The 27002-nt window shown below is 38.8% G+C and overlaps 1 protein-coding gene across 1 annotated transcript in view; it reads left to right on the top strand.

Annotated features, from left to right (window-relative positions):
* Positions 1–27002, top strand: part of LOC127456156 (src substrate cortactin-like) — a 68563-nt gene that overhangs the window by 28896 nt on the left and 12665 nt on the right. Inside the window, exons 4-9 of the mRNA XM_051724500.1 lie at positions 737–866; positions 16442–16552; positions 16636–16690; positions 17719–17829; positions 17973–18083; positions 20145–20255. Of these exons, the coding sequence (XP_051580460.1) occupies positions 737–866; positions 16442–16552; positions 16636–16690; positions 17719–17829; positions 17973–18083; positions 20145–20255 (629 nt within the window). The remainder of the gene's footprint in view (positions 1–736; positions 867–16441; positions 16553–16635; positions 16691–17718; positions 17830–17972; positions 18084–20144; positions 20256–27002) is intronic.

The following is a 27002-nucleotide window of genomic DNA, read 5'->3' as shown; positions in this document are numbered from 1 at the left end:
TATATATATATATATATATATTGATCTAGGCCTGTACAGGTTTTGTTCATGTGTGGGGAAAAATGTAGGAATAGTTCACCGAAGTAGGTTTTTTAAATAATCTTAGGCAGAGTGGCTGTAGTTCCATATTTCTTCCACTTCTGTATGATGCTCCTATGTATGAACATTGCTTTTGAAATGGCCTTGTATCCTACCTCAGATTTGTGCTTCTCCACAATTATATCACTCACTTTTTTTGAAGGCTCTTTTGTCTTCATTTTTGTTTGTTCAAAGGAAAATCCAACCATACAGTTTGATCTTATAGAGAAGGAAGGTATTTATGCTCTTGAAGTAATTGAAAGCAGCTGATCCACTAATTTCCAACACTAGTGGAGACTAGAGCAACTAATTCAATGTGTTTATAAGACAATATCTTGCACCAGAGTACCTAGTAATTACAAAGGGTGTGAATACTTTTTTAAAATATTTTTAAATTATTTTTTTTAGGGTATTTTATTTATTTATTTTTAAGAGGTTTTGGGAATTTTTTTTATCATGATATACAGTACTGTGTTCCAACTGGGGAAAAACTTACTTTTATTATATTCTACATTTGGAAACTGACACACAAAATTGTGAAAACTGTACTTTATAATTTTTTTGTTCAGGTCTTAAACTCTGCAACAACCCTGAATTCTCACCTGGACTATAAGTGATTTATGGTGAATTTTCACCCTGCATTGCTCTTATTTCTCAGTATTCATAAGCTGCGTGAGAAGGTGTCATGTGAACACAGTGATCTGAAGCAGAAGGAGCTGGACAACATGCCCAAAGCATCTCATGGATATGGAGGAAAGTTTGGAGTGCAGCAGGATCGCATGGATAAGGCAAGATACTTCTGTCTTTATCATAAACTTAATTGAAGCAGGAGAAGTTCATCATCACTGATATATACAGTATATAGAACTGGATTGCTGATGACGTCATAACAGTGAAGCCACTGTGCCACCATATTGCTATGCCCAAACATTCCAATGTGCCCATTGACGTAATAGAAAATCATCTCAGTTCAGTGAATAAACATAGGCCATTTAATCACAGATTTTTATTTCTAAAATCTGCCTGTACATCCCTACAACGCAAAGGTCCTACACATGTAATTATTTATTTAAAGTCGGTAATTGTTTTTTGAAAGCTCGAGTGAGTTATGTGTATCTATCAACAAACATCCCTGTGGTCACACATGAGTATACAGGTGCATCTCAATAAATTAGAATGTCGTGGAAAAGTTCATTTATTTCAGTAATTCAACTCAAATTGTGAAACTCGTGTATTAAATAAATTCAGTGCACACAGACTGAAGTAGTTTAAGTCTTTGGTTCTTTTAATTGTGATGATTTTGGCTCACATTTAACAAAAACCCACCAATTCACTATCTCAAAAAATTAGAATATGGTGACATGCCAATCAGCTAATCAACTCAAAACACCTGCAAAGGTTTCCTGAGCCTTCAAAATGGTCTCTCAGTTTGGTTCACTAGGCTACACAATCATGGGGAAGACTGCTGATCTGACAGTTGTCCAGAAGACAATCATTGACACCCTTCACAAGGAGGGTAAGCCACAAACATTCATTGCCAAAGAAGCTGGCTGTTCACAGAGTGCTGTATCCAAGCATGTTAACAGAAAGTTGAGTGGAAGGAAAAAGCGTGGAAGAAAAAGATGCGCAACCAACCGAGAGAACCGCAGCCTTATGATTGTCAAGCAAAATCGATTCAAGAATTTGGGTGAACTTCACAAGGAATGGACTGAGGCTGGGGTCAAGGCATCAAGAGCCACCACACACAGACGTGTCAAGGAATTTGGCTACAGTTGTCGTATTCCTCTTGTTAAGCCACTCCTGAACCACAGACAACGTCAGAGGCGTCTTACCTGGGCTAAGGAGAAGAAGAACTGGACTGTTGCCCAGTGTTCCAAAGTCCTCTTTTCAGATGAGAGCAAGTTTCATATTTCATTTGGAAACCAAGGTCCTAGAGTCTGGAGGAAGGGTGGAGAAGCTCATAGCCCAAGTTGCTTGAAGTCCAGTGTTAAGTTTCCACAGTCTATGATGATTTGGGGTGCAATGTCATCTGCTGGTATTGGTCCATTGTGTTTTTTGAAAACCAAAGTCACTGCACCCGTTTACCAAGAAATTTTGGAGCACTTCATGCTTCCTTCTGCTGACCAGCTTTTTAAAGATGCTGATTTCATTTTCCAGCAGGATTTGGCACTTGCCCACACTGCCAAAAGCACCAAAAGTTGGTTAAATGACCATGGTGTTGGTGTGCTTGACTGGCCAGCAAACTCACCAGACCTGAACCCCATAGAGAATCTATGGGGTATTGTCAAGAGGAAAATGAGAAACAAGAGACCAAAAAATGCAGATGAGCTGAAGGCCACTGTCAAAGAAACCTGGGCTTCCATACCACCTCAGCAGTGCCACAAACTGATCACCTCCATGCCACGCCGAACTGAGGCAGTAATTAAAGCAAAAGGAGCCCCTACCAAGTATTGAGTACATATACAGTAAATGAACATACTTTCCAGAAGGCCAACAATTCACTAAAAATGTTTTTTTTTATTGGTCTTATGATGTATTCTAATTTTTTGAGATAGTGAATTGGTGGGTTTTTGTTAAATGTGAGCCAAAATCATCACAATTAAAAGAACCAAAGACTTAAACTACTTCAGTCTGTGTGCATTGAATTTATTTAATACACGAGTTTCACAATTTGAGTTGAATTACTGAAATAAATTAACTTTTCCACGACATTCTAATTTATTGAGATGCACCTGTATATACAAAAAAAAGCAAACAAATACACAAACAAAAAAATATCTAATAACCATACACATTTAAAACTATACTACTCTCTCCACTGCCCCACCCCGAAAGCCCTCCAAAGACTCCAAATAGTTGCCCCATTTCCCAACAAACAAATCCAAGTTACCCCATCTTCCAAATGACACCTCCTCAAAAGCCCCCACCCTCCCCATCTCCGAGCACCACTCCCGAAATGGGGGTGCTCGAGCTGACCACCAACCCCTTAAAATATTCTGCCTGGCGATCATCACACTGGTCAGAACCCAATTCTCTGTGTCTATTCCCCACATCGATGACCGCCCCATCACCCAAAACACAGAGTCTGGGGCAAAACGAAACCCAAGTGCCCAACACGTCACACACAAAACTCTTAACCTTCTACTAGAATTCTTGGATCTCAACACATCACCAAAAAACATGGGCCGTGTCTTCATCCTCCGATTGGCATCGCCAGCAGGTGGGTGTCTTTAAGACCAAGTCTATACAATCTAGAGGGGGTCCAATTAAATCTGTGTAAAATCTTGAATTGCATAAGGCACACCCTTGCATCTCTAGATGCAGACTTTTTTTTACATTTTCTCCCCTTTTCTCACCAATTTTCGAATGCCCAATGCACTCTAAGTCCTCGTGGTGGCATAGTGACTCGCCTCAACTCGGGTGGTGAAGGACGAATCTCAGTTGCCTCCTCGTCTGAGACCGTCAATCCACTCATCTTATCACGTGGCTTGTTGTGCACATTACTGCGGAGACCTAGTGTGTGTGGAGGTTTCACGCTATTCTCCGTGGCATCGACACAACTCACCACGTGCCCCACCGAGAGCGAGAACCACATTATAGCGACCACAAGAAGGTTAACCCAATGTGACTGGCAACCGGGCCAATTGGTTGCTTAGGAAGCCTGACTGGAGTCACTCAGCAGGCTATATGCAGACTTGACGTTTTTTTTAATCCTAGCCCACACTGGGTCTGTGGTGACAGCATTTGAAGGTCAGACATGTGCAAGACAGCTCTGTGCACTTTGCTAATTTTTTTTATTATTTTCATGATATAATCCGGTGAAATTCGATACACCCAGTTACACATTTACTGTTTGAGGTAAACATGGCAAAGAAGTCAAAATCCTCAGGCTCTGGAGACATTAAAAGACACTTACATGTACAAGATGAAAGCCCAGACTGGCCTGTGGACCGGGGACTCGATTTGGATGGCGCGGCGGGAGAAGGAATCCAGCGTCAACTATCCAACATGTCGGTGATGTTGACGAATGTACTTGCGGACTTGGAGGATCTTGCTGTAATACATTGATCGATTACGGTGATGGAAAAAAAATTCTCTGAGCTAGTCACGAGTGACAGATGTTGAAAAACGAATCGATTATTTGGAGTCATCAGAGAGGGAATTAGCCGCTAAGTTGATTTGGAACGTGTTCTTGAAAAGCTTGAAGATCTTGAGAATAGAAGCCACAGGAATAACATTCGAATTGTTGGAAATCCTGAGCATGAGGAGGGCAAGAGATATGGTGAAATTCCTAGACGAGCTTTTCCCGAGTCTGCTCGACATAACAGGCCACAAACTGGAAATTGAGCGAGCTCACAGAGTCCCACCTCACAGATCTGCTGAGGGAGGAAGGCACCGATCGATTCTGGCCAAATTTTTGAGATCATCCGATAAAGATCTCGTGTTGCACTAGGCGAGGAGCAAAGGAAAGCTTTCTTGGAAGAATTACAATATTTTCATGTTCCCGGACATTGTGAAATCAACGAGAGAGAAATGCGATCGGTTTTAGGAATGCAAGAAACTCTTACATCAGCGGAAGATCACTTTTGCTCTGATGTTTCCAGCCAGACTGAGAATAAACACCAAGGATGGCAGACGGTTATTGAAACAATGGGTGAGTAACCACTGGGTGTTTTTCTTGTGAGTGGATTGACTCACTGTACATACTCTGGCTTTCAGAGGAAGCTGGGCGCCATTTTTGTTTTCTTTTGTGTTGGCTGGAATTTGTTTTGTTTTGTGGGTTAACACTTTTCCTTAAAGAAACTTTTGCATTGACGGAAGATCACTTTTACAATGAACTGATGACCACAAAATATCTACATGCCCACACAAAGAATGTCTTTTATAAAGTTGGCAGACTGTGTAAATCATGGGATATACTTTTATGCGGCCTCCGAGTGAATTGACTCTTGACCATCCGAGGAACCGGGATGCGTGTTTCGTTTCCTTTGTTCTGGTTCCGCCTAGCAGTTGGAGCTTGTTTTGTTAAATAACATTACTTAGGGACAGTTATAGATGAATCTGTCAGTTCCTCCTGTTGGCTGGAGTATGATTTGTGGAGTATTTTCGTGGAACATTGGAATTATGATGTCATCTGCTGCTCTCATCAGCTGGCTCACTGAAGATTCGTTTGTCTGACCGAGGAAAATGAACGGCTTTATATCAGCTGGAATGTGTTTTGTGAAGGAACACACCTTTGAGACAGTTCTGTGAATGAGTCTACACGTTCCTAGTGTTTATTCTGCTTATTGGCTGGGGTTTGTTTTACAAAATATTTGATGTTATATAATTTTGCCTTACAAATTTGTGAGGCAAAATTGAGCAATCCGATGGCAAAGTTGTCACGGGGGCTCTCATAGGCGTACATGGACTCTTTGAGTTTAAAAGGATTGACGCTGGTTGGCGCTTTCGTGCGTGGGGTTAATGCGCACGTTTTTTTCTTTTTTCTGTTTGTTTTGTTTGGAGGGAAGTTCGGTATTTTATTGTTGCATTGATGTTGAAATGTGGTTTTCATAATTTTGTTTTTGGCACACAATTTATTTTTTCTATTATATCAAAATGTCAAATGTTAATATGAGTGTACTATCTCTCTCCACATGGAATGTGAATGGGTTGGGGCACCCCATAAAAAGAAGGAAGGTTATTTATTTTCTTAAACGTAAGAAATATGATATAGTGTTTCTTCACGAAACACATCTTTCCCCGCAGGAAGCTGAAAAATTTGGGAAGATATGGGGTAGACATGTTTTCTTTAGTGTTGGCTCAAGTAAGAGCAAGGGAGTCATTATATTGGTAAATAAACATTTACAATTCAAATTTCTCAAACAGTTTAATGATAAATTAGGAAGAGTCATTATTGTTTTAGCAGAAATTCAGGGGCAAAGTCTGATTTTGGCTAATATTTACGCACTTAACGCTGATGATCAGGGCTTTTTTATAGATCTTGAAGGGATGTTGCAAGCTGCTGGCACCTCTCATGATATCATTTTGGGAGGAGACTTTAATCTTTTGATGGACTCAGTCCTTGATCATAGTGAAGCAAAAGTGTGTAAGCCCCCTAGAGCAACATTGACGCTTCACAGGATATGTAAAAATCTCGGTCTCACAGATATTTGGAGACTTTTGAACCCATCTGGTAGAGACTATACATTTTGTTTTCATCAGTCCATAAGATTTATTCTAGAATAGATTGTTTTTTTTTATATATATTTATATCCAAATCCCTCATTTCATCTGTTGTTGATTGCTCAGTTGGAAACATTTTAGTCTGAGATCACACCCTGGTGAGTTGAGGTGTTTCCACATAAGGAGAAAAAGAAATCATATAGCTGGTGCCTTAATGTATCCCTTTTGCAAAATCCTGATTTCCAGCAAATGGTAAAGACTGAAATCAGTGTTTATATGGAGACCAACTGGTCCTCGGTATCCTCTGTGAGCGTGGCTTGGGAGGCACTTAAGGCAGTTCTTAGAGGTCGGATCATACAGTATGTCTCATTCACCAAAAAATCCAAAGCACGAGAACTCGTGGAGTTGGAATGAAATATTAAAAGTGCAGAGGCAGAGCTGAAGAATCGTATGTCATCTGATGGCCTCAGAGAATTTACCCGATTGAAATATAGATATAATACTATTTTGTCGCAGAAAGTGGAGTTTTGGTTATTCAGGGCAAGACAGTCATACTTTGAGTCGGGGACAAAGCAGGGAAGCTTTTGGCTAGATATATAAAGCAGAGAGTCTTTTTCTACAATTCCCTCAGTGAAATCTGCTGGTGGTGAAATTTTTACCTCAGCCATTGATATTAATAATGCCTTTTAAAGAATTCTAGCTTGATCTTTATAGTTCCACGTCTTCGTCTACTGATGAAGACATTAGAAACTTTGTGGAACCATTAGATATTCCTAAACTGAAGACTGAGCAAAAAAAAAGCTCTTGATTCTGAGATAACCTTGGAGGAGCTTGACGAGGTAATTAAGGCCCTGCCTACTGGCAAGGCTCCGGGGTCAGATGGTTTTGCCACAGAATTTTTTAGATTCTATGCTACAGAACTGGCTCCACTTTTGTTAGAAGTTTATACTGAATCATTAAAGAATGGAAAGCTTCCCCCAACCATGACACAAGCCCGGATCAGTCTGATTCTTAAAAAGCACAAAGATCCAAGTGAGTGTAAAAGTTACCGTCCAATCTCCCTGATCTAACTAGATGTAAAAATTGTCAAAAATATTGGCCAACCGAAAGTTATGACATCTCTTGTACATATAGATCAGGTGGGGATTATTCGGGGCCGCAGCTCTTCTGATAACATTAGGCGTCTCATCAATATCATGGTTGGCGGAAGCTTTCCATTCTTTAATGATTCCGTATAAACTTCTAGCAAAAGTGGAGCCAGTTTTGTAGCATAAGATCTAAAAAAAACTCATCGGCAAAGCCATCTGGCCCCGGAGTGTTGCCTGTAGGTAAGGCCTTAAATACCTTGCCAATCTCCTCCAAGGTTATCTCAGAATCAAGATAATGTTTTTGCTCAGTCATCAGTTTAGGGAGTTCTAAAGGTTTCACAAAATTTCTAATATCTTCATCAGTAGACAAAGACGGGGAACTATAGAGATCAAGATAAAATTCTTTAGAAGCATTATTAATATCAATGGCCGAGGGAAAAATTTCACCACCAGCAGATTTCACTGAGGGAATGATAGAAAAAGACTATCTCTGCTTTGTCCCCCGACTCAATGTATGACTGTCTTGCTCTGAATAGCCAAAACTCCACCTTCCGTGACAAAATAGTATTATATCTGTATTTCAATTGGGTCAATTCCCTGAGGCCATCAGATGACATTCGGTGCTTCAGCTCTGCCTCTGCACTTTTAATATTCCTTTCCAACTCCACGAGTTCTCGTGCTTTGGATTTTTTGATGAATGAGGCATACTGTATGATCCGACCCCTGAGAACCGCCTTAAGTGCCTCCCATGCCATGCCCACAGAGGATACTGAGGACCAGTTGATCTCCATGTAAATATTGATTTCAGCCTTTAACATTTGTTGGAAATCAGGATTTTGCAAAAGGGATACATTAAAGTGCCAACTATATGATTTCCTCTTCTCCATATGTGGCAACACCTCTAAACTCACCAGGGCATGAGCTGAGACTAAAATGTTTCCAAATGAGCAATAAACAACAGATGAAATGAGGGATTTAGATATAAAAAAAAATAAAAATGTATTCTAGAGTAAATCTTATGGACTGATGAAAAAAAATTATAGTCCCTGCCAGATGGGTTCAAAAGTCTCCAAATATCTATAAGACCAAGATTCAATGTTGCTCTAGGGGGCTTGCACACTTTTGCTTCACTATGATCAAGGACTGAGTGCTTCAAAAAATTAAAGTCTCCTCCCAATATTATATCCTCAGAGGTGCGAACACCTTGCAACATCCCTTCAAGATCTATAAAAAAGCCCTGATCATCAACGTTAGGTGCATAAATATTAGTCAAAATAAGACTTTGTCCCTGAATTTCAGCTAAAACAATAATGACTCTTCCTAATTTATCTTAACTCTGTTTGAGACATTTGAATTGTTGGTGTTTACTTATCAGTGTAATGACTCCCCTGCTCTTACTCGAGCCCAACCATATCTTTCCAAATTTTTCCAAAGGTTCGTTTCTTGAAGAAACACTATATCATATTTCTTAAGCTTAAGAGAAATAACCTTCTTTTTATGGGGTGCCCCAACCCATTCACATTCCACATGGAGAGAGACAGTCCACTCATATTAACATTTGACATTTTGACATATAAAAAACAATAGATTGTGTGTCAAAAACAAGATTATAAAGACCACATTCCAACATTAGTGCAATCCTCAAAACCCGAACATCCTCCCGAACAAAACAAACAGAAAAAAGAAAGCGTGCGCATTAACCCCGCGCACGGTCCATCCCTCCAAACTCATACAGTCCATGCATGCCTACGAGAGCCCCCGCGACAACCTTGCTCAAGTCTGGTGTTTCTATACAAATTTTGAGACAGAATTACACAGCAAAAGATAATCAATAAAACAAACTCCAGCCAATAGGCGAAATAAACGCAAAGAGTGTGTAGATTCATCCATAAAACTGTCGTGAAAGGTGTGTTACTCTACAAAATAAACTCCAGCCGATAGGCGGAACCAACACAAAAAAAGTGCACAGATTCTTCAAACAGTCAAGCAAATGTTCAGTGAGCTGGCCCACTTGGCTGCTACATGAGTGCAAGCAAATGACTTACTCCAATGACTTTATGAAGGACATCGCTTGCTGTGTGCATGTGAATGTTTTACGGCCATCCTTAGCACCTATTCTCAATTTGGCTGGGAATATCAGTGCAAAAGCGACCTTCCGTTGTTGTAAAGGTTTCTTGCATTCCTTGAATCCATCACATTTCTCTCTTGTCAAGTTTGCAAAGTCTGGGAACAAGAAAATGCTGTGGTTCTTCCAAGAAAGCCTTCCTTTACTCCTTGCCTCGCATAATACAAGATTTTTATTGGATGATCTTAGAAATTTGACCAGAATTTATCGGGGCTTGTCTCCCTCTGCGGATCGCCGAGCAGAAACCCTGTGAGCTCGCTCAATTTCCAGCTTATGGCCTGCTATGTCGAGCAGATTTGGAAAGAGCCCATCCAGGAATTTCATCGTATCCTGTCCCACTACTCCCTGCGGGACTCCAACGATACGGACGTTATTCTGCCGGCTACGGTTTTCCATGTCCTCCAACTTCTCCCAGACATGCTCCAAATCCACCTTGGTTGCTTGCGGATTAGCAGATAATTCCCTCTCCGATGACTCCAGGTAATCGGTCCGTTTCTCGACATCCCCCCACTCTTGTAACCACATCAGTGAACTTCACCACCATGGCAGTGATCGATCGACGTATCACAGCAAGATCATCCAAGTCAGCAACGACCTTCGTCAGCATTGCCATCATGTTCAGCATCTCCTGCCGCATTTCCCACACCTCCCTGACCAGATTGACTCCCAGGCCTGCGGCCTGCTCGGGGGCATCAGCTTGTGTAAGTGTCTTTTTTTTCTTCTTCTTTTCTCCCTTTTTCTCCCCTGTTTTGGAATGCCCATTTCCCAATGCACTCTTAAGTCCACATGGTGGTGTAGTGACTCACCTCAATCCGGGTGGTGGAAGACAAATCTCAGTTGCCTCCGCGTCTGAGACCGTCAGTCCACGCATCTTATCACGTGGCTTGTTGAGCACGTTACCGCGGAGATGTAGCACGTGTGGAGGCTTCATGCTATTCTCCGTGGCATCCACACACAACTCGCCATGCGCCCCACCGAGAGCGAGAACCACACATTATAGTGACCACGAGGTTACCCCATGTGACTCTACCCTCCCTTGCAACCGGGCCTATTTGGTTGCTTAGGAGATCTGGTTGGAGTCACTCAGCATGCCCTGGATTCGAACTTGCGACTCCAGGTGTGGTAGTCAGCTTCAATACTCGCTGAGCTACCCAGGCCCCACCACATAAGTGTCTTTTAATGTCTCCAGAGCCAGAGGATTTTAAACTCTTTGACATATTGTCCTCCTAGAACAGTTATGGAACAGAGTGTATCGAATCTCGCCAGTTTATTTCATAAAAAGGATTAAAACTAGCTAAGTGCGCAGAGCTCGCCGTTCACACGTCCGATCCTCGCATGGTGTCACATGACTCCCTGCTTTGCCCAATTTGAATGCCAGCAATAAATAGTCTCTTAGAAACTAAATCAACACCTGAATCAATGGCTGTATAATTTGCTCCTTAAGATAAAGCCCCGGTAAAATGTTCCTCTTGTCGTCCAATTAGTCTACTTAATGTGGATTATAAAATTATGGCCAAATCGGCTTGTAACTGTTTTGCCTCATATTATTAATCCGGACCAGACCGGGTTTGTTAAGTCTAGATATGGTACTGATAATATTTGCAGAGCATTTAATATAATTGATCATTTAAATAGGACAGGGGACTCTTATTTTATCTCTCGATGCCGAAAACGCATTTGGCAGGGTAGAACTGCCCTTTCTTTTTGCAGTGCTGGAGAAGGTAGGGCTGGGACTGAAGTTTATTGGTTTGGTCATACTTTTATATTCTGAACCTGTGGCCTTTGTCAAGACCAATGGAGTATTATCTAATACATTTCCAGTAAATAGAGGCTGCCATCATAGCTGCCCGCTCTCACCACTTTTGTTTTCTTTGGTTAATGAACCACTGGCTGTAGCCAGGGTTTTTCCTGGCTCAAAATGAGGCAGAGGAGGTACCATCCTGATCATGTGCACACATACACTTGTACCATGCCTTCCACTGGCTGAAGCAAACACTTACAAGCAACATATTTTAGATGTTTTAATAATTAGATGATTGAAGAAAATGACAATTATCAACTTATAGCATATTTAATCAAAAAAGCTAACCTGTTCAACATTAAATTAAATACAACATAACAGCTAATGTGTTCATTTATAGTTAACAAACAGCAAACTTGATTAACCTCTTAAACCAATAATAAGATCATCTCTGATCTCAGGTATGTGGGTGGGTATGATGGGAAGGGACGATGTGTAGAGACCAATCAGCCACTGTTTTACAGTTTGGATTGGACTGATCGCTTAGATTGACAGGTCTTGATTTACCATGCGCACAACTGAAACAGTGCTGGATCTTGTTACTTATTCTATGTAATTGTGTTTCTGGTTTATTGTGGCATTTACAAATGTAAGTAGTTCTTAGGTTCAGTAAAACCCTCAGATCACTTGTTTGGAGAATTTTTTGGACTTTTGATAAAAAAGGCTACCTTGGTTCCAAATGCCATAACTTGCTTGGAGATAACAATACAAAATTTTGCCCAGATACAGTTGACATGATTGTAGTCATGATGTCAAGCATGAATAATTAACAAAATTAATAAATAAACTGCATCACTTTCTCAGCAGTGTTGTAAGATAAGACCCTCCAAACATGAGATGTACTTGTTTGCATTTTTGAGAAAATCAAGATTATGTGTGGTTAGTAATTTAAGTCACTGAAATAAGGCCATGAAACACATAATAGATTTTGTAGACTCCAGTTTTCACTCACAAAATTAACTTTTGTGAGACACTTTTTGTGTTAGAAAGGCCGTATCGTATCACGCTCTTCTTCTGAGGTAAATTCACAGCGTGTCTTCTTCCAAAAACGATAATGAGCTCAAACGGGAAAGACTGTACCTCTCGTTGGTTTCATACAGATTACACAATCAGAGAATATTTGTTTTCGATTTAAATTGGTTCATTTAAAAGTAGACAATTCAAGCTTTCTATAGACATATTTCTCATGTCTGCGAGGCAAGTATATGCTGAGTTTCAGTTCATTTTCATGACGCGCTCCAGACAGAAGTTCACGGAGACTGAGATGGCAGAAAGCGCATTCTGTATGATTTCTTTATTTTACAAAACCACAACATTTTGCTGTTATTGTGATGGTGTGACACTCCGCTCAATAACCCGCACCATGCGTGTGCACTCCACTCAGCCGCTCATGGCCCAAGCAGACGCTCCGCTCAAGTACCACTCACGCTCACCGATAAAAAAGCGTTTGCTCAAATCCCACTCTGACATTCAATTTCTCTGTAGTATACTTGGTTCCAAGCATGTAAACGGGGGGTAGCTGCAGTGGCCCATGCAACTGCACTTTGCCCACATGGGCTGAAGTGCCCCTCTGGGTGAAATATAGACTATAGGCCGACATTTATTAAATTATCAAATGATTAGTAATGTATACATCTGAAATTATGTGATTTGTATTGTGTTTTTGTATATAAAATCTTGCTGTTTATTTTGGACTGGTTTACAACGGCTGTTAGATATTCAGGTCTACCAGACCTTCGTTAACATTTGTAATCAGTCAAATATTTCTCTATCACATATGCCATTGAACATCTTCAAATAATACCTTTAATAAAAAATCAGTTCTAAATTACCTTTATTTACTTTAAACAAATCATCAAACATGCCTCTACAAGTGATAAAACGTGCGTTGGCACGGAAACTCGCATACGTGCAAATTTGCGCTTTTCAGTTTAAACTGGATCTGAATGACACAACCGACTCAGAAAAACACTTTCAACTTTAAAGTTTGTTCGAGTCGTTTAAATAATGAAAACATGGACTGGTATCAGGAAAAATATTGCAGGTAAAAGTGAAATTCATAATTGTTTTTCAGTTGTCTCCACAGAATGATTATACTGTAGATTTGATACATTAATATTTTTCTGATTTCTGATTTAATGCTATCAGACTTTGGGTCTGTAAATTAAAATTAGCAATTTTTCATCCTAATTTTGTGTTCAGTTTTAAAGGGATTATTAAGTTATCCAGAAAAGAGCAGTGAATGTTTTTCTCTTTTTCAGTGTTGTTGCTTTATTAATATTCCCTACAATTTTATATGTACGAATCAATTATTATATGGTTATTTATATAATAATTATTATATTAGTAGATAGCATGTGCCCCCTTTGTTTTTCCTTAATATTTTTAAAGCATTATAAAGTGAATCTGGACTTTATATGCGTCAAACGATCATGTCTTGTGTATGCACTCTTTATATGTACAGCAAGGTTTAATCATGGATCTAACAAATTAAAAATATTTGTCCTGCATAAAGTGAGATTTTGTCCAATATATATTAGATGAAATCATGTTTAATGATCCTAAAACAAATAAAAATTATTTAATTCACAAATTGCACTGCCTACGTTTAAGAATTATTTTTTTTCTAATGTACAATCATTTCTAGAATTTTTTTTAATTACGTTTCACTTATCGTTAAGGTGTGGATTTGGCTTTGGGAAACTGACCAGCGGTTATGTGTCACTTTATCCCGAAGCAGAAATCGAAAGCAACAGGCGGTCGATTAAGTGAGATAATTCCGCTATGAAATTCTCTATGCGAGAGCAGAAATATTTACCAATCAAATGCTCAGTTGTACAATAGAGGCATGAAAGCAGAATGCTGCGCCAGCAAATTAGGACACACTGATCTGCAAGATCATACATGTTTAATAGTTTTGAAGCAGGGTTTTTTCTCTCACAGTCTCTCCACACTCCCTTTTGATTTCCTCATTCTTAACTTTGATTTATACTTTGCATTTATTTAGGCTATAAGGTTTGCAACTTCACTAAAACAGTGTTAGAGCTCCATAACCTCAGGCCTATTGCTTCCTTTCGCAGATTCCCAAACCAGCAATTCCCTCTGGTGTACACAAATAAAATTAAACCCTTTATAGTTTCGAATGATATCTTGCTCTTATCTGTATGACCAAAAATGACAGCGTATTTATTTCTGCTGTTATCAGGGAAAAAGTCAGGTGATCGTGCCGGCACCTCCAGTGACCACAGAGGATTGAGTATGTTAACTATCAATATGTAAACTAATGCTATTTTGAGCCAATGCCTGATTAGCTTGCTTGTTGTTAAGCTTAATGGAGGGATTTTGCCTAATTTATGCTGGCTCTATGGAGATTTTTTTTATAGTGGTTTAATTTCACAGCACCACTTGGGGTCTCTATATGTGCATGTGACTGCCTGCCTGAGTTTCGTCAACAGTCGGAGACGGCACGGAATTTGACGTAGGTGGCTGCCTCATAATTCTCTATGCAGGAAAAGCCCTAGTAGCTGTGAGAACCAATGCAAACATGCATGGCATTAAAATAGGCCCAGAGGAACATCACATATCCCTTTATGCAGACAATGTTCTGCTATACCTTAAATACCCTGAGACCTCTACTAACACAGTTTTTGCAGTAATTTATAATTATAGTAATTTTTCAGGATATAAGATTAATTTGGATAAATCTCTGGCTTTGTGTATGCATGTCCCTCCTGAAACCACTTTGAGTTCCACCCTCCATTTAGCATCCTCAGGATTTAAATATTTGGGAATTAATTTTACGCCTAAAGAATTTATAAGACTGGTCAAACCTTCCAACTTCTTTATTTGGCAGGATTAATGTTATAAGAATGAATATTCTTGCCAGTTTGAATTTTTTGTTCCAATGTCTGCCATGCTATTTGAATACAAGTTTTTTTTTTTTTTTAAGGATACATTCTTAAATTATAAGGTATTTGGAATAAAAAAAAAGCCCAGACTTAAACTCTCCGTTTTGATGAAGCCAAGAAAACTGGGTGGGCTTTGCTTCCTAATCTTCAGTTATATTATTTGTCTGCACAAATTAAACACATGTTAAGTTGGTTTCTTAATAGACTTGAATCTCTTTGGGTTGAGACTGAATCTTCAATGTGTTATCAAAGATTGTAATGTTCTTTGCCATTTATTTATTATACACAAAAGATTCAGTCTCTGACTAATAACTTTACTGTGGAAAATACTCTTCTGGTGTGGAAGGATGTTAGGAAGTACTTAGCCATTCCAACTAATTTATCTCTTAAATCTCCCATTGCCCTCAACCCTGATCTTCCCTCATCAATACAGAACATTGGGCTTCAGGCCTGGATGTCAAGAGGAGTGTTGGAGTTTGGGCATTTATTTAAAAATGTTAAAATTAAATCATTTCAGCAGTTAAGACAGGAATTTAACTTGCCCGGTAATGATTTCTATAAGTTTCTTCAACTGCGGCACTTTATAGTGTCACAGTTACTCTTACTGAAGTGGAAAAACAGCTTTTTTCCCTCATCCACTCTTAAGAGGAAGATTTCTGACATATACACTGTTATCTAATGTTGGTCCTTCAACTTTTGATTCTTTGAAGGTGATATGGGAAAGGGACATTGGGTCATCTTTCAGTGACAAGGAATGATTATCTGTTTGTGCAAGTGTTTTTCTTAAGTGTGCCCCAATTTCGGGCCATTAGCAAAATTTTACATTTATCCATAGGACCTACTTAACACCGGGTTGCCTCCACAAAATATCCCCCAATACTTCTCAATTATGCTTTAAATGTAAGACAGACATCGGCACTGTAATGCATGTATTCTGGGTTTGTGATAAGATAAAATCCTTTTGGAAAGAGATTCACAAAATTATACAAAAGATCATTGGAAAAACTTTTACAATGTTTCCAAACGCACATCTCTTCCAGTAAGAGGGAAGCAGAAAAACAGAACTAATAACTGTAGTGACAGCAAATGAAATTTGCAGAGGTATTCTGTGCATTTTTCAGTACTCTGTTTGAGTTGTGATCATTGTGATTACAGCTGCAAATATTTCAGTCTGGCTTCTGTTTTCCACACCTAGATTCAGGAAGTGAAAGCCATTCTGCCTTGCTTATCTACACTTCATGAGAATTAAACAGTGCGTTTTGTATTCTTCCTGTAGTCTGCTGTGGGTCATGAGTATCAGAGTAAACTATCCAAACATTGCTCTCAGACCGACACATCGAAGGGGTTTGGAGGGAAATTTGGAGTGCAAGCCGATCGTGTTGACCAGGTAAATCATTAGATCCTCAGATCTTCAATTGACCGTTTCTACTCAATGTCACATTTTCTCAGTAATGTGTGGGTTTCATGCAGTCTGCCGTGGGCTTCGAGTATGCTGGAAAAACAGAGAAACATGCATCTCAAAAAGGTGAATCTTTCTTTCTTTACTGTAAAACAGGTTTCATTTACAGTACTCTGCCTCACGAACCTGTCAAACCAACAGCATCCTGAAATTATGGAATTATGTGTCATTGTTTTATCTATAGTTTTTTCCAAATGAGTGTGAGAGAATTTGTCAGTATGTCACTCTTTAGCACATACACATACACTCTTCACTCAAAATATAAACACTCACAGAAAACAGATGCATCAAGCAATCAATCACACAATTTCCACTCATGAACATCAGTTTTGTTATTTTGACATTTATTCATTCATTCATTGACTGGTAATGTTGGTTTAATATTTCTGTACGATCACTGACACTTTATATTAATGACAAACAGATATGGCTTTTTCAGTAGTCCTTGCAGATGCCGATATCTACAGCAAAGAAAATAGTTGAGCTGAAAATGGATATTAGATATACATTAGAACAATAATCATTTATATATTAAGATTAAATTAGATAAAAATTATATTAGATATAATTAAATGATTTACATTTTATAAATTTTTATACACACTATGTACAATTGATAATAAATTGATTACAATTTGAAAATCATTTTAAATAATATTTACAATGTTTAAATGTAATAATTATATTTACTTAATTTTTGGTATTATTGAATTGAGTGAATGTAGTATTAACTCAAAAATATTTGAAAACAGTTAATAATGCACTGTATACTATATTTACATATCGCCTCCGAAATGACCAAATATCAGTTGCTATCACTTCTCTATATAGTATTTAGGAATACTTTATATACTGTGTAAATACACACACACACACACACACACACACACACACACATATATATATATGTGCAATACCCAAGTAATGTATGTGATTCACTACTCCAACATGACAATAATGTTCATTGTTTCTTGTAGAGGATCATTAGCAGAAAGAGCTTCAGCAACTCTTCTGTCATATGATTTTTCTATTTTTCCTGACATTCACCCTATTCTCCTCTGTGCTCTTATGCTGCATTCTATTACCCCTGCAAGACTACGCCACTGGGTTTGGCGGTCGCTACGGCGTACAGGCAGATCGCGTGGATCAGAGCGCTGTTGGCTTCGATTACAAGGGTAAAACTGAAAAACATGAGTCACAGAAAGGTTCGTTACTGGTCCCGCTCACAGACACATATTCACTAAGCAGCTGCCTGTGTTCATGTGTTAGTAATATTATTGTTAATACTGACAACACCTGTATGATATGGTTTGGTTTGATCTGTTGAGAAGTTTTCAACCTCTCTTAGATTATGCCAAAGGGTTTGGTGGCAAGTTTGGAGTGGAGACCGATAAAGTTGACAAGAGTGCAATGGGATTTGAGTATCAGGGCAAGACTGAGAAACATGAGTCACAGAAAGGTTTGTGTCACACACGTCTCTCCTGTGTTTCATAGGTCAACACTGTTTTCAGCTGCTAAGTTTAAGAATACAGTCATGGGTTGTCAGTGTTTTCTTAAGAACAGAAGATACAGGTTGCCTGATTTTTTTTTTTTTTCTTTTTTTTTTTTTTGCTGGGTCATGTCAGTATGATTAATTATATAATATATTTTCAAATGTTTTGGTTTGGTTCCTTTAAACTTTGTTGAAATGGAGATGCTCTTCTCTAGTACCGGAGTAGCATTTCAATACTGTCAGTGTTGGTCTTAGCACTGTGGTGGTGAAGTGGCAGTGGCGGTGATGTGCATGTAAATGTATCAACTTATAAGACCTGAAATAAATTAGTGAAATAATAGCATACGAGTATATTGAAGTATTGGATCCTAAGTTACGGTGTTTTCAAATCTTAATGCTAGAGACATATTAATTTTCAGATTTTTAGAGACTGTAGGAGTACATTAGGAGGACTTTAGCGACTATGTAGCGCATTATGGCACCGGCCTATTCACAATGCAGGTTACGCATCTAGTGCAACTTGTTCAAGTTCAGCTGTGCATTCGCTTCATTGGCCACGTTTACATGCACCCTCATAATGCAATTATACTGCGATTAAGGCAATACTGCGATTTAAACTGTAACTCATGTAAACAGAATATTGCGATTATGATACTGTGATTATGCTAATAATCAAAGTAATGATAATCGCTGGATATGTGGAGTACTCCTATTTTAATCGCTTTATACTAGCATGTAAACGCTTTAATGGCATTTCTTCCACTCTGAGACGGATCTGCAGACGGATGATGTTATGCTCGAGCACAGGTTTGAAAACAGGTTAGAAAAAGAAGCTGCACTTACTTTTTGGTTTCATGTAAAACGGCAGTTCCATGCAGTGTTTTCCAGCAGTGGTCCTCCCCCATCTACACCCCTTGGCAAAAGAAACCATATTTTCCCAAGTTGTGAATGTCCATTTAAAGTCTGAATTGAATGTTGGGGAGATAAAAAGACCATATGCCGCAAAATAATGGCAAGGAAACACGTCTTTGAAATTAGTTTGTGCTCGCAGGCGAAACACAACAAAATCCATCGCGTGTATTCCGATTCACACACAAATGACTCTAATGAACCGATTCTTTTTAGTGATCATGTTTAATCTAGCAAATCTAATGTAGTCAAAAATGAATCTTATGAATTGGTTCTTTTAATAAATCGTTCAGAAAGACTCACAAACTGACTGACTAATTTTCCTTATACCAAGCTGTATTTAAAGAGACATATTTGCAACAAGTTTTTTTTTTGTAATAAATATTCATATATATTAACACTGTTAGTTTATTGGTTATATCTTGCAGTTATTTATTTTACGTCATATTTTCATATATTTAAGCAGAATTGTTAAATGATCCTCATGATGCACATCTATTCTTTTTTTTATCGGAATAAAAATACAAAACACCTGAACTTTCGTTGACTGAACGTGTTTTCAGTGCGGCTGATAGCATCATAACCCCAGTGAGGTCCTCTATAAAACCGGACAGTGTTGTTGTTTTTTCCTGTTGAAAGAATGTACATCTGAATTGAAAAGCTTTCAGCCAAGGTAGGACTGAACTATTTAATTATTGTCCAGCTGTTCACTGATATTTAGTCTTGATCAGTTTTCAAGTTTAGCTATATTAACAGATTTTGACATTCAGTAATATTTTTAGCCGTTGATGTTTACCGACTTATAAGAAGCTATTGGTGCAATAAAAGCCAATACAATTTTTTTTAGTTTTGTATTATGGTATTTTGCATATTTTGTGATATTTTACAAAGGGATTAATTTCAGTGATGCATTTTTTAAAGTTTGATCCACAATAAACATAATTTGTGCGCACTCTCTCCCCTGCCCTCCAACCACCGTACAACACTGTCACTGGCGGTGGTTGGCCTTTAAACACCATGGTGGCACAAAAATTTGTCACCGCAACTGCTGTAGTCACATTTCAGTCTGTGCCCCTTTCTCTTTCACACTAATATGTTGTTGTGTTTGTTGTATGTCAGACTATGTGAAGGGATTTGGAGGGAAGTTTGGCGTTCAGATGGATCGTCAGGATAAATCTGCGGTAGGGTGGGATCACCAGGAGAAACTGCAGCTGCATGAGTCACAGAAAGGTGAAAACACACGCTTACATCTTCACCGGTTCTATGTAATGTCAAGTCAAGTGAAGTAAGTTATTTGTATAATGCTTTTCACAACACACATAGTTTCAAAGCAGCTTCACAGAAAATTGTGATATAACAGAAAATTAAGCTGTAATGTCTGTAATGTCTTAAAGTCCTCATTATTCAGTTAAAATTAATAATGTGATTTTATATTATACTTACATTTTTTTTCATGCATTCTGGAGTACAAATCACTTTACACTACAGACAAATACAGTGTGCATAACGGCCCATTATTATTTGAACTGGAGCACAGTGTAATTTGTCTTTTTGGAACCCAAAATCAGCTTTTGATGGTAATTCAGAATTCGGCATTCAGTGTAAAACTTATCCTAAAAGTGCAGTATCATCACTGCTCAAGGAATCAGACTAGTGTATTAGTTTAGCTTCCTATCTGTCTGCTTTATGTTTGTTGTGTTAATGTCATGTTTCATGTACTTACAGGGCTCTACGCTAACATTTTTATTTTGAAGCACTCATGCCCCAAAGTAAAAAATTTAAAGGACAGTCAAAAATGTAGGGGCACGAGAGTCACGTGACGCCACGCAAGGATCAGATGTGTGAATGACGAGCTCTGCGCATTTTGCTAGTTTTTAATTATTTTTCTATCATAAACCGGTGAGATTCGATACACCCTGATAACATAACTGTTCTAACATAAGAATTCAAAATCCTCGGGCTCTGGAGATATTAAAAGGCACTTACGTGCTTAAGCTGATTCCTCAGACAGGGCAGCAGACCAGGGACTCGGTTTGGACGGTGCGGCGGGAGAAATTCAGCGGCAAATGTCGGTGATGCTGACAAAGGCATAGCGGACCTGGAGGATCTTGCTGTAATACGGCGATCAATTACGGCGATGGAGGTAAAATTCTCTGAGTTGGTTACAAGAATCGGGGACGTCGAGAAATGGATCGATTATCTGGAGTCATCGGGGAGGGAATTAGCTGCTAACCCGCTAGCAACCAAAGTAGATTTGCAACGCGTTTGGGAAAAGCTGGAAGACCTTGAGAATCGTATTCGGCGAAACAATGTCAGAATTGTTGGAATTCCTGAGAACGAGGAAGGCAGAGATATGGTGAAATTCCTAGATGAGCTCTTCTCGAGTCTGCTCAACATAACAGGCCATAAGCTGGAAATCGAGCGAGCTCACAGAGTCCCGCCTCACAGATCTGCTGAGGGACGCAGGCCATCAATTCTGCCCAAATTTCTGAGATCATCCGATAAAAATTCTTGTGTTATGCGAGGAGTAAAGGAAGGCTTTCTTGGAAGAACCACAGCATTTTCTTGTTCCCAGACTTTGCGAATTCGACGAGAGAAACATGATCGATTCAAGGAATGCAAGAAACTCTTACATCAGCGGAAGATCGCTTTTGCACATGTTTCCGGCCAAACTGAGAATAGATACTAAGGATGGCCGCAAAATATTTACTTGCCCACAGCAAGCATTGTCTTTCATAGAGACAATGGGGTGAGTAAGCCATTTGATGTTTCTCACATGGTCCCCAAGTGAGCTTGACTTGCTGAACATACAGTGCTGTGCAAAAGTCTTAATTTATCTTAAGATAGTTATGTATATCTTCAGCTTTAGTGTGTCAATAGGAAATATAAATTTTAGACTCTCAAACATTACTTTTGTAAATATCGAACATCGAGTCACTCTGAGATTAAATGAAGAGATAGAAGCAATTGAGACAGCCTAAACAGATGGAAGAACTGTGGTAAATTCTCCAAGAAGCTTGGAACATCCTATCTGCCAACAACCAAAAAAACTGTGTCCAGGAGTACCTAGGAGAATTGATGCTGTTTTGAAGAAAAGGTGGTCACATCAAATATTGATTTAGCTTTTTTTTTATGTTTACTGGACTTTGCATGACATTAATTGATAAATTAAAACTATTTATGGCATTATTTTTAAAGACATCCTTACTATGCAACATTTTTCACCAGTGCCTAAAACTTTTGCACAGTACTGTACACTTGACTGTCTGAGAAAGCTGGGCGCTATTTTGTTTCTTTTTGTGTTGGTTCCGCCTAGCGGCTGGAGTTTGTTTTGTGCAGTAACAGTCCTTCAAGAAACTCTTGCATCGACGGAGGATCGCTTTTGCACTGATGTTTCCGGCCAAACTGAGAATAGATTCAAAGGATGGCCGCAAAATATTTACATGCCCACAACAAGCGATGTCTTTCATAAAATCAATGGACCGAGGAAGTCGTGGTGTGTTTCTCACATTTGCTCCCAAGTGAGCTCGTCTCGCTGAACATACTCTTGATCGTCCGAGGAACGGACACCTCGGCACCTTTCTTGTTACTTTTTGTGCTGGTTCTGCCTAGCGGCTGGAGTTTGTTTTGTGGAATAACACTCCTTCGGGACAATTGTGGATGAATCTGCTTGTTCTTTGTGCTTATGCCTTTTTTGGAGTATTTTTTGCAGGACATAGGAAGGATTTGGTCATCTGCTGCACTCATGAACAGCCGTCTCACTGAACATTCTTTTGACTGTCCGAGGAAACTGAACGTTTTTTTTTTTTGTGCTGGTTCCGCTAGCGCCTGGAGTTTGTTTTGTGGAGGAACACACCTTCGATACAGTTTTGTGAATGAATCTACACATTCTTTGTGTTTATTCTGCCTATTGGCTGGAGTTTGTTTTATAGATTATTTTCTGTTATGTAATTCTGTCTCACAAAATTTGTATAGAAGCACCGGACTTCAATCCGGCGGAAAAGTTGTCGCGGGGACACTCGTAGGCGTACATGGACTGTTTGAGATTAGAAGGATGGACGCCGGTTGGCGCTGCCGTGCTCAGGCTTAATGCGCACGTTTTTCTTTGTTCTGTTTGTTCGGTTCGGAAGGATGTTCGGGGTTTGACATTTTGACATATTAGAAAAAATAGATTGTGTGTCAAAAATAAAATTATAAAGACCACATTCACCATTGTTGCACTAATGGTGAATGTGGTCTTTATAATTTTATTTTTGACACACAATCTATTTTTTCTAATATGTCAAAATGTCAAATGTTATATGAGTGGATTATCTCTCTCCACGTTGTTGGGCCTCATGTATTCAGATAGAAGACAAAGGCAGGCCTAACAGTCATAAAAACATAACTCAAGCCCCCATCTTCTAAGTCGTAAATTTTACTGATAAAAATCGCGCCAAAATCAAACAAAGGGAGTCCAAAACAGACTACAGATCCATGAAGCCTTGCTCACTAAAGGATCGAGCGCTCAACTCCTATTAGATGAGGCACACAACAGAACGTCCCTCAAACATGACATCATCAGGAGTTCAAATAATTCTGAAATGCGTCCAGAATTCGCTTCCAGCGACTTAGTTCACCGAATACGGACGTAGCTTTTTGCTGCTTTCCGGTGCAACCTCGTGGCATAAGGAAGTAATGTCCGACTTGAAACTGTAGCCATACAATCTCCATCTCGCTGGACAAGTTGAGATTACTCTGTGTTCAACCAAACACTCTAACGGATCCGAAGGAGACCACCGAGCAATTCGCATCTTCATCCGTTTGCCTACAGAAGTGAAGAGATTAAAGATTTCTCTTCCATCTTCAATCAAGTCGACATTTCTGAGTTCTCCGCCAGCCCGCCGAGGATCAACAGCCATACCGCCCGCTGACAATCAATAGCCGTACCGCCCGCCGACAGAGCGAGGAAACGGCCTCCTGTCATCACCCGAGCCTCAAGGAACCGGGTCAAAGTTAAAGGACGGAAGAAAACACATTTTACCTGTGTCCTCATGCGATTCAAGTAAGAGGTTACGTCTGGGCAGAGATAGAATATTATAGTGTGTTATTCTTGTGTTTCAAGGTTTTTTGCTTGTACAGTTTACGGACCGCCATGTCCGCTCATTATTAATACTCAGGGTATTAATTATCACAAATTTGTTTTGCTGTATTGTGGTCCAACCAAATTGGATTGTTGTGCAATTTCGCCATCGCGGGTGAGACAGAAACTGAGTTCATCCGTTAGAGTCAAATAACGCAGGACTTTTACCGCGTCTCTGAGTGATGAGCACAGCTGCTTTCTCTCCAGCTATCACAAAATCAGCTTTTGGGCTGTCACTTAATCATCTCTCTCTCTCTCACTAACCACACTGACACACACACACACACACGCACACACACACACTGTCACACACACGCCTTATGTGTTATAGGATTATTTTTATTTCCATATCTAATCATGTCACTGTTTAGTTTGTAGTTGTAAGTCGGAAGTTTATTGACTGCATTGTATTAATTATTAATTGATATTACTGCATAAATAAACTTTGTTTATATTACAAAGAGAAGTGTTTTGGTTTGTGTTGCATACGCCCGTGTCATGCTGACGGGATGTCAGTGCTTGGATTCAAACCTTCATTCATTGTTTTTTTCCCGAAAATCGATATTCTTCGGATGTCGATTTTCCTAAGAAAACAATCTAATATTGAGACTGTTTTACTATTTGGTTATTAGTTCCTAATTCTAGGGTGGTGCCCCGTCAATGTTAATCCTTATTAATATTCTGTTGATTTTTGATAATTGATAATTATCTTTGATGATTGTTGAATTTGAATGATCAATAAGCTAGTGTTAATTTTAATTAATGTTTCATCGATGTTAACAATTAACGATTATCTTTGATAAGTGTTGATTTTTTTTAAAGGATTAAAAAGCTACATTGATTCTCATCAATGTTCTATTGATTTTAATAATTAGTAATTATCTTTGATCATTATTAATTATTGCTAATAACCAAACTTGCTCCTAAATGTAGCACACTACATTTACTGGAGCCCCATGTGAGGTTTTAATGAGCTAGATCCAATTAATTAATTAAAATATTGATTAATAACTACAGAAATAATTATTAATTATTTCTGATAGTAACACTAATCTAAACAACCAGTAAAGCCCTACAATGTGGAATGTGAATGGGTTGGGGCACCCCATTAAAAGAAGGAAGGTTATTTATATTCTTAAACGTAAGAAATATGATATAGTGTTTCTTCAAGAAACGCATCTTTCCCCGCAGGAAGCTGAAAAGTTTGGGAAGATATGGGGTGGAAATGTTTTCTTTAGTTTTCTTTAGTGCTGCCTCAAGTAAGAACTGGGGAGTCATTACATTTGATAAGTAAACATCTACAATTCTAATGTCTCAAACAGATTAAAGATAAATTAGGAAGAGTCATTATTGTTTTAGCAGAAATTCAGGGGCAAAGGTTGATTTTGGCTAATATTTACGCACCTAACGCTGTAAATACGGAATCATGATTTTTTATAGATCTTGAAGGGATGTTGCAAACTGCTGGCACCCCTCATGATATAATATTGGGAGGAGAATTTAATCTTTTGATGGACTCAGTCATTGATCATAGTGAAGGTTCTCAGGGGTCGGATCATACAGTATGCCTCCAAAAAATCCAAAGCATGAGACCTTGTGGAGTTAGAAGGGAATATAAAAAATGCAGAGGCAGAGCTGAAGCATCGAATGTCGTCTGATGGCCTCAGAGAATTGACCCAACTGAAATACAGATAATACTATTTTGTAGTGGAAGGTGGAGTTTTGGCTATTCAGGGCAAGCATATTTTGAGTCAGGGGACAAAGCAGGGAAGCTTTTTCTATCATTCCCTCAGTGAAATCTGCTGGTGGTGAAATATTTACCTCAGCCATTGATATTAATAATGCTTTTAAAGAATTCTATCTTGATCTTTATAGTTCCACATCTTCGTCCACCGAAGAAGATATTAGAAACTTTGTGGAACCGTTAGAACTCCCTAAACTGACAACTGAGCAAAAAAATTCTGATAAATTCTGAGATAACCTTGGAGGAGCTTGGCAAGGAAATCAAGGCCTTGCCTACATGCAAGGCTCTGGGGCCAGATGGCTTTTCCGCTGAGTGTTTTTTTAGATCTTATGCTACAGAACTCGATCCACTTTTGTTAGAAGTTGATATGGCAACTTTTGGGCCAAGCGTAGTGTTTTCACAACCAATCAAAGATTTAGTGACTGAGTTAAAGATTTGATTGTTGGCTTAAAGTAATAAACATGAATCCATGAGAGAGGAGACCATGCTAATAAATAGATTGTGACGTGTAATATACAGTAGGTAAGACATTAGGCCTAACCTGTGAATTAATAATGTGTATATAAACATGATACTAGACAACCCAAACGAGACCAACACTGACTGATACACAAAGCACAGAAAGAGTCCAGAAATGAGAAATGTAACGGGTGTGTTATGAGGATGATATGAAGTAGGCTAGACTGTTTTAAATGAACAGCCTTAACTTAAGATTTTACTTTTCATATCAAACTCCATTATCATTTTGATTTATTGTTTATGTTATGAGACATTGCCTAAGTAAATGTTTACTTGCATTTTGGATACTGAGCAGCTCAGATTTCCAGCCATGTGGATAAAGTTTATTATGTTTCATTCAGTGCTTCATTTCTAAAGGCGAAATAATGAGAGAAATTTGCTTTTATTTTTTTTAATGTGGGAATAATACTTGCGCTCTGTCCCTTTATGAGTGTGCATTCATGCTAAACGGGGTATACAATGCATGGAGAGAGATGGATTTACAGTCCAATAGAAAGAAACTGTTGATTTCTTGTGTTCCAATGTGTGGATTAATAATTTTCAGCCAACATGTTAAAGGTGCACTCAGTAAGTTTTTGTTCATGTAGTCTTG

Source organism: Myxocyprinus asiaticus, chromosome 18 (genome assembly GCF_019703515.2).
Source record: "Myxocyprinus asiaticus isolate MX2 ecotype Aquarium Trade chromosome 18, UBuf_Myxa_2, whole genome shotgun sequence".
Lineage (NCBI taxonomy): Eukaryota > Metazoa > Chordata > Actinopteri > Cypriniformes > Catostomidae > Myxocyprinus > Myxocyprinus asiaticus.
Note: the sequence above shows the minus strand (reverse complement) of the source record. Positions and strands in the feature narration are given on the sequence as shown.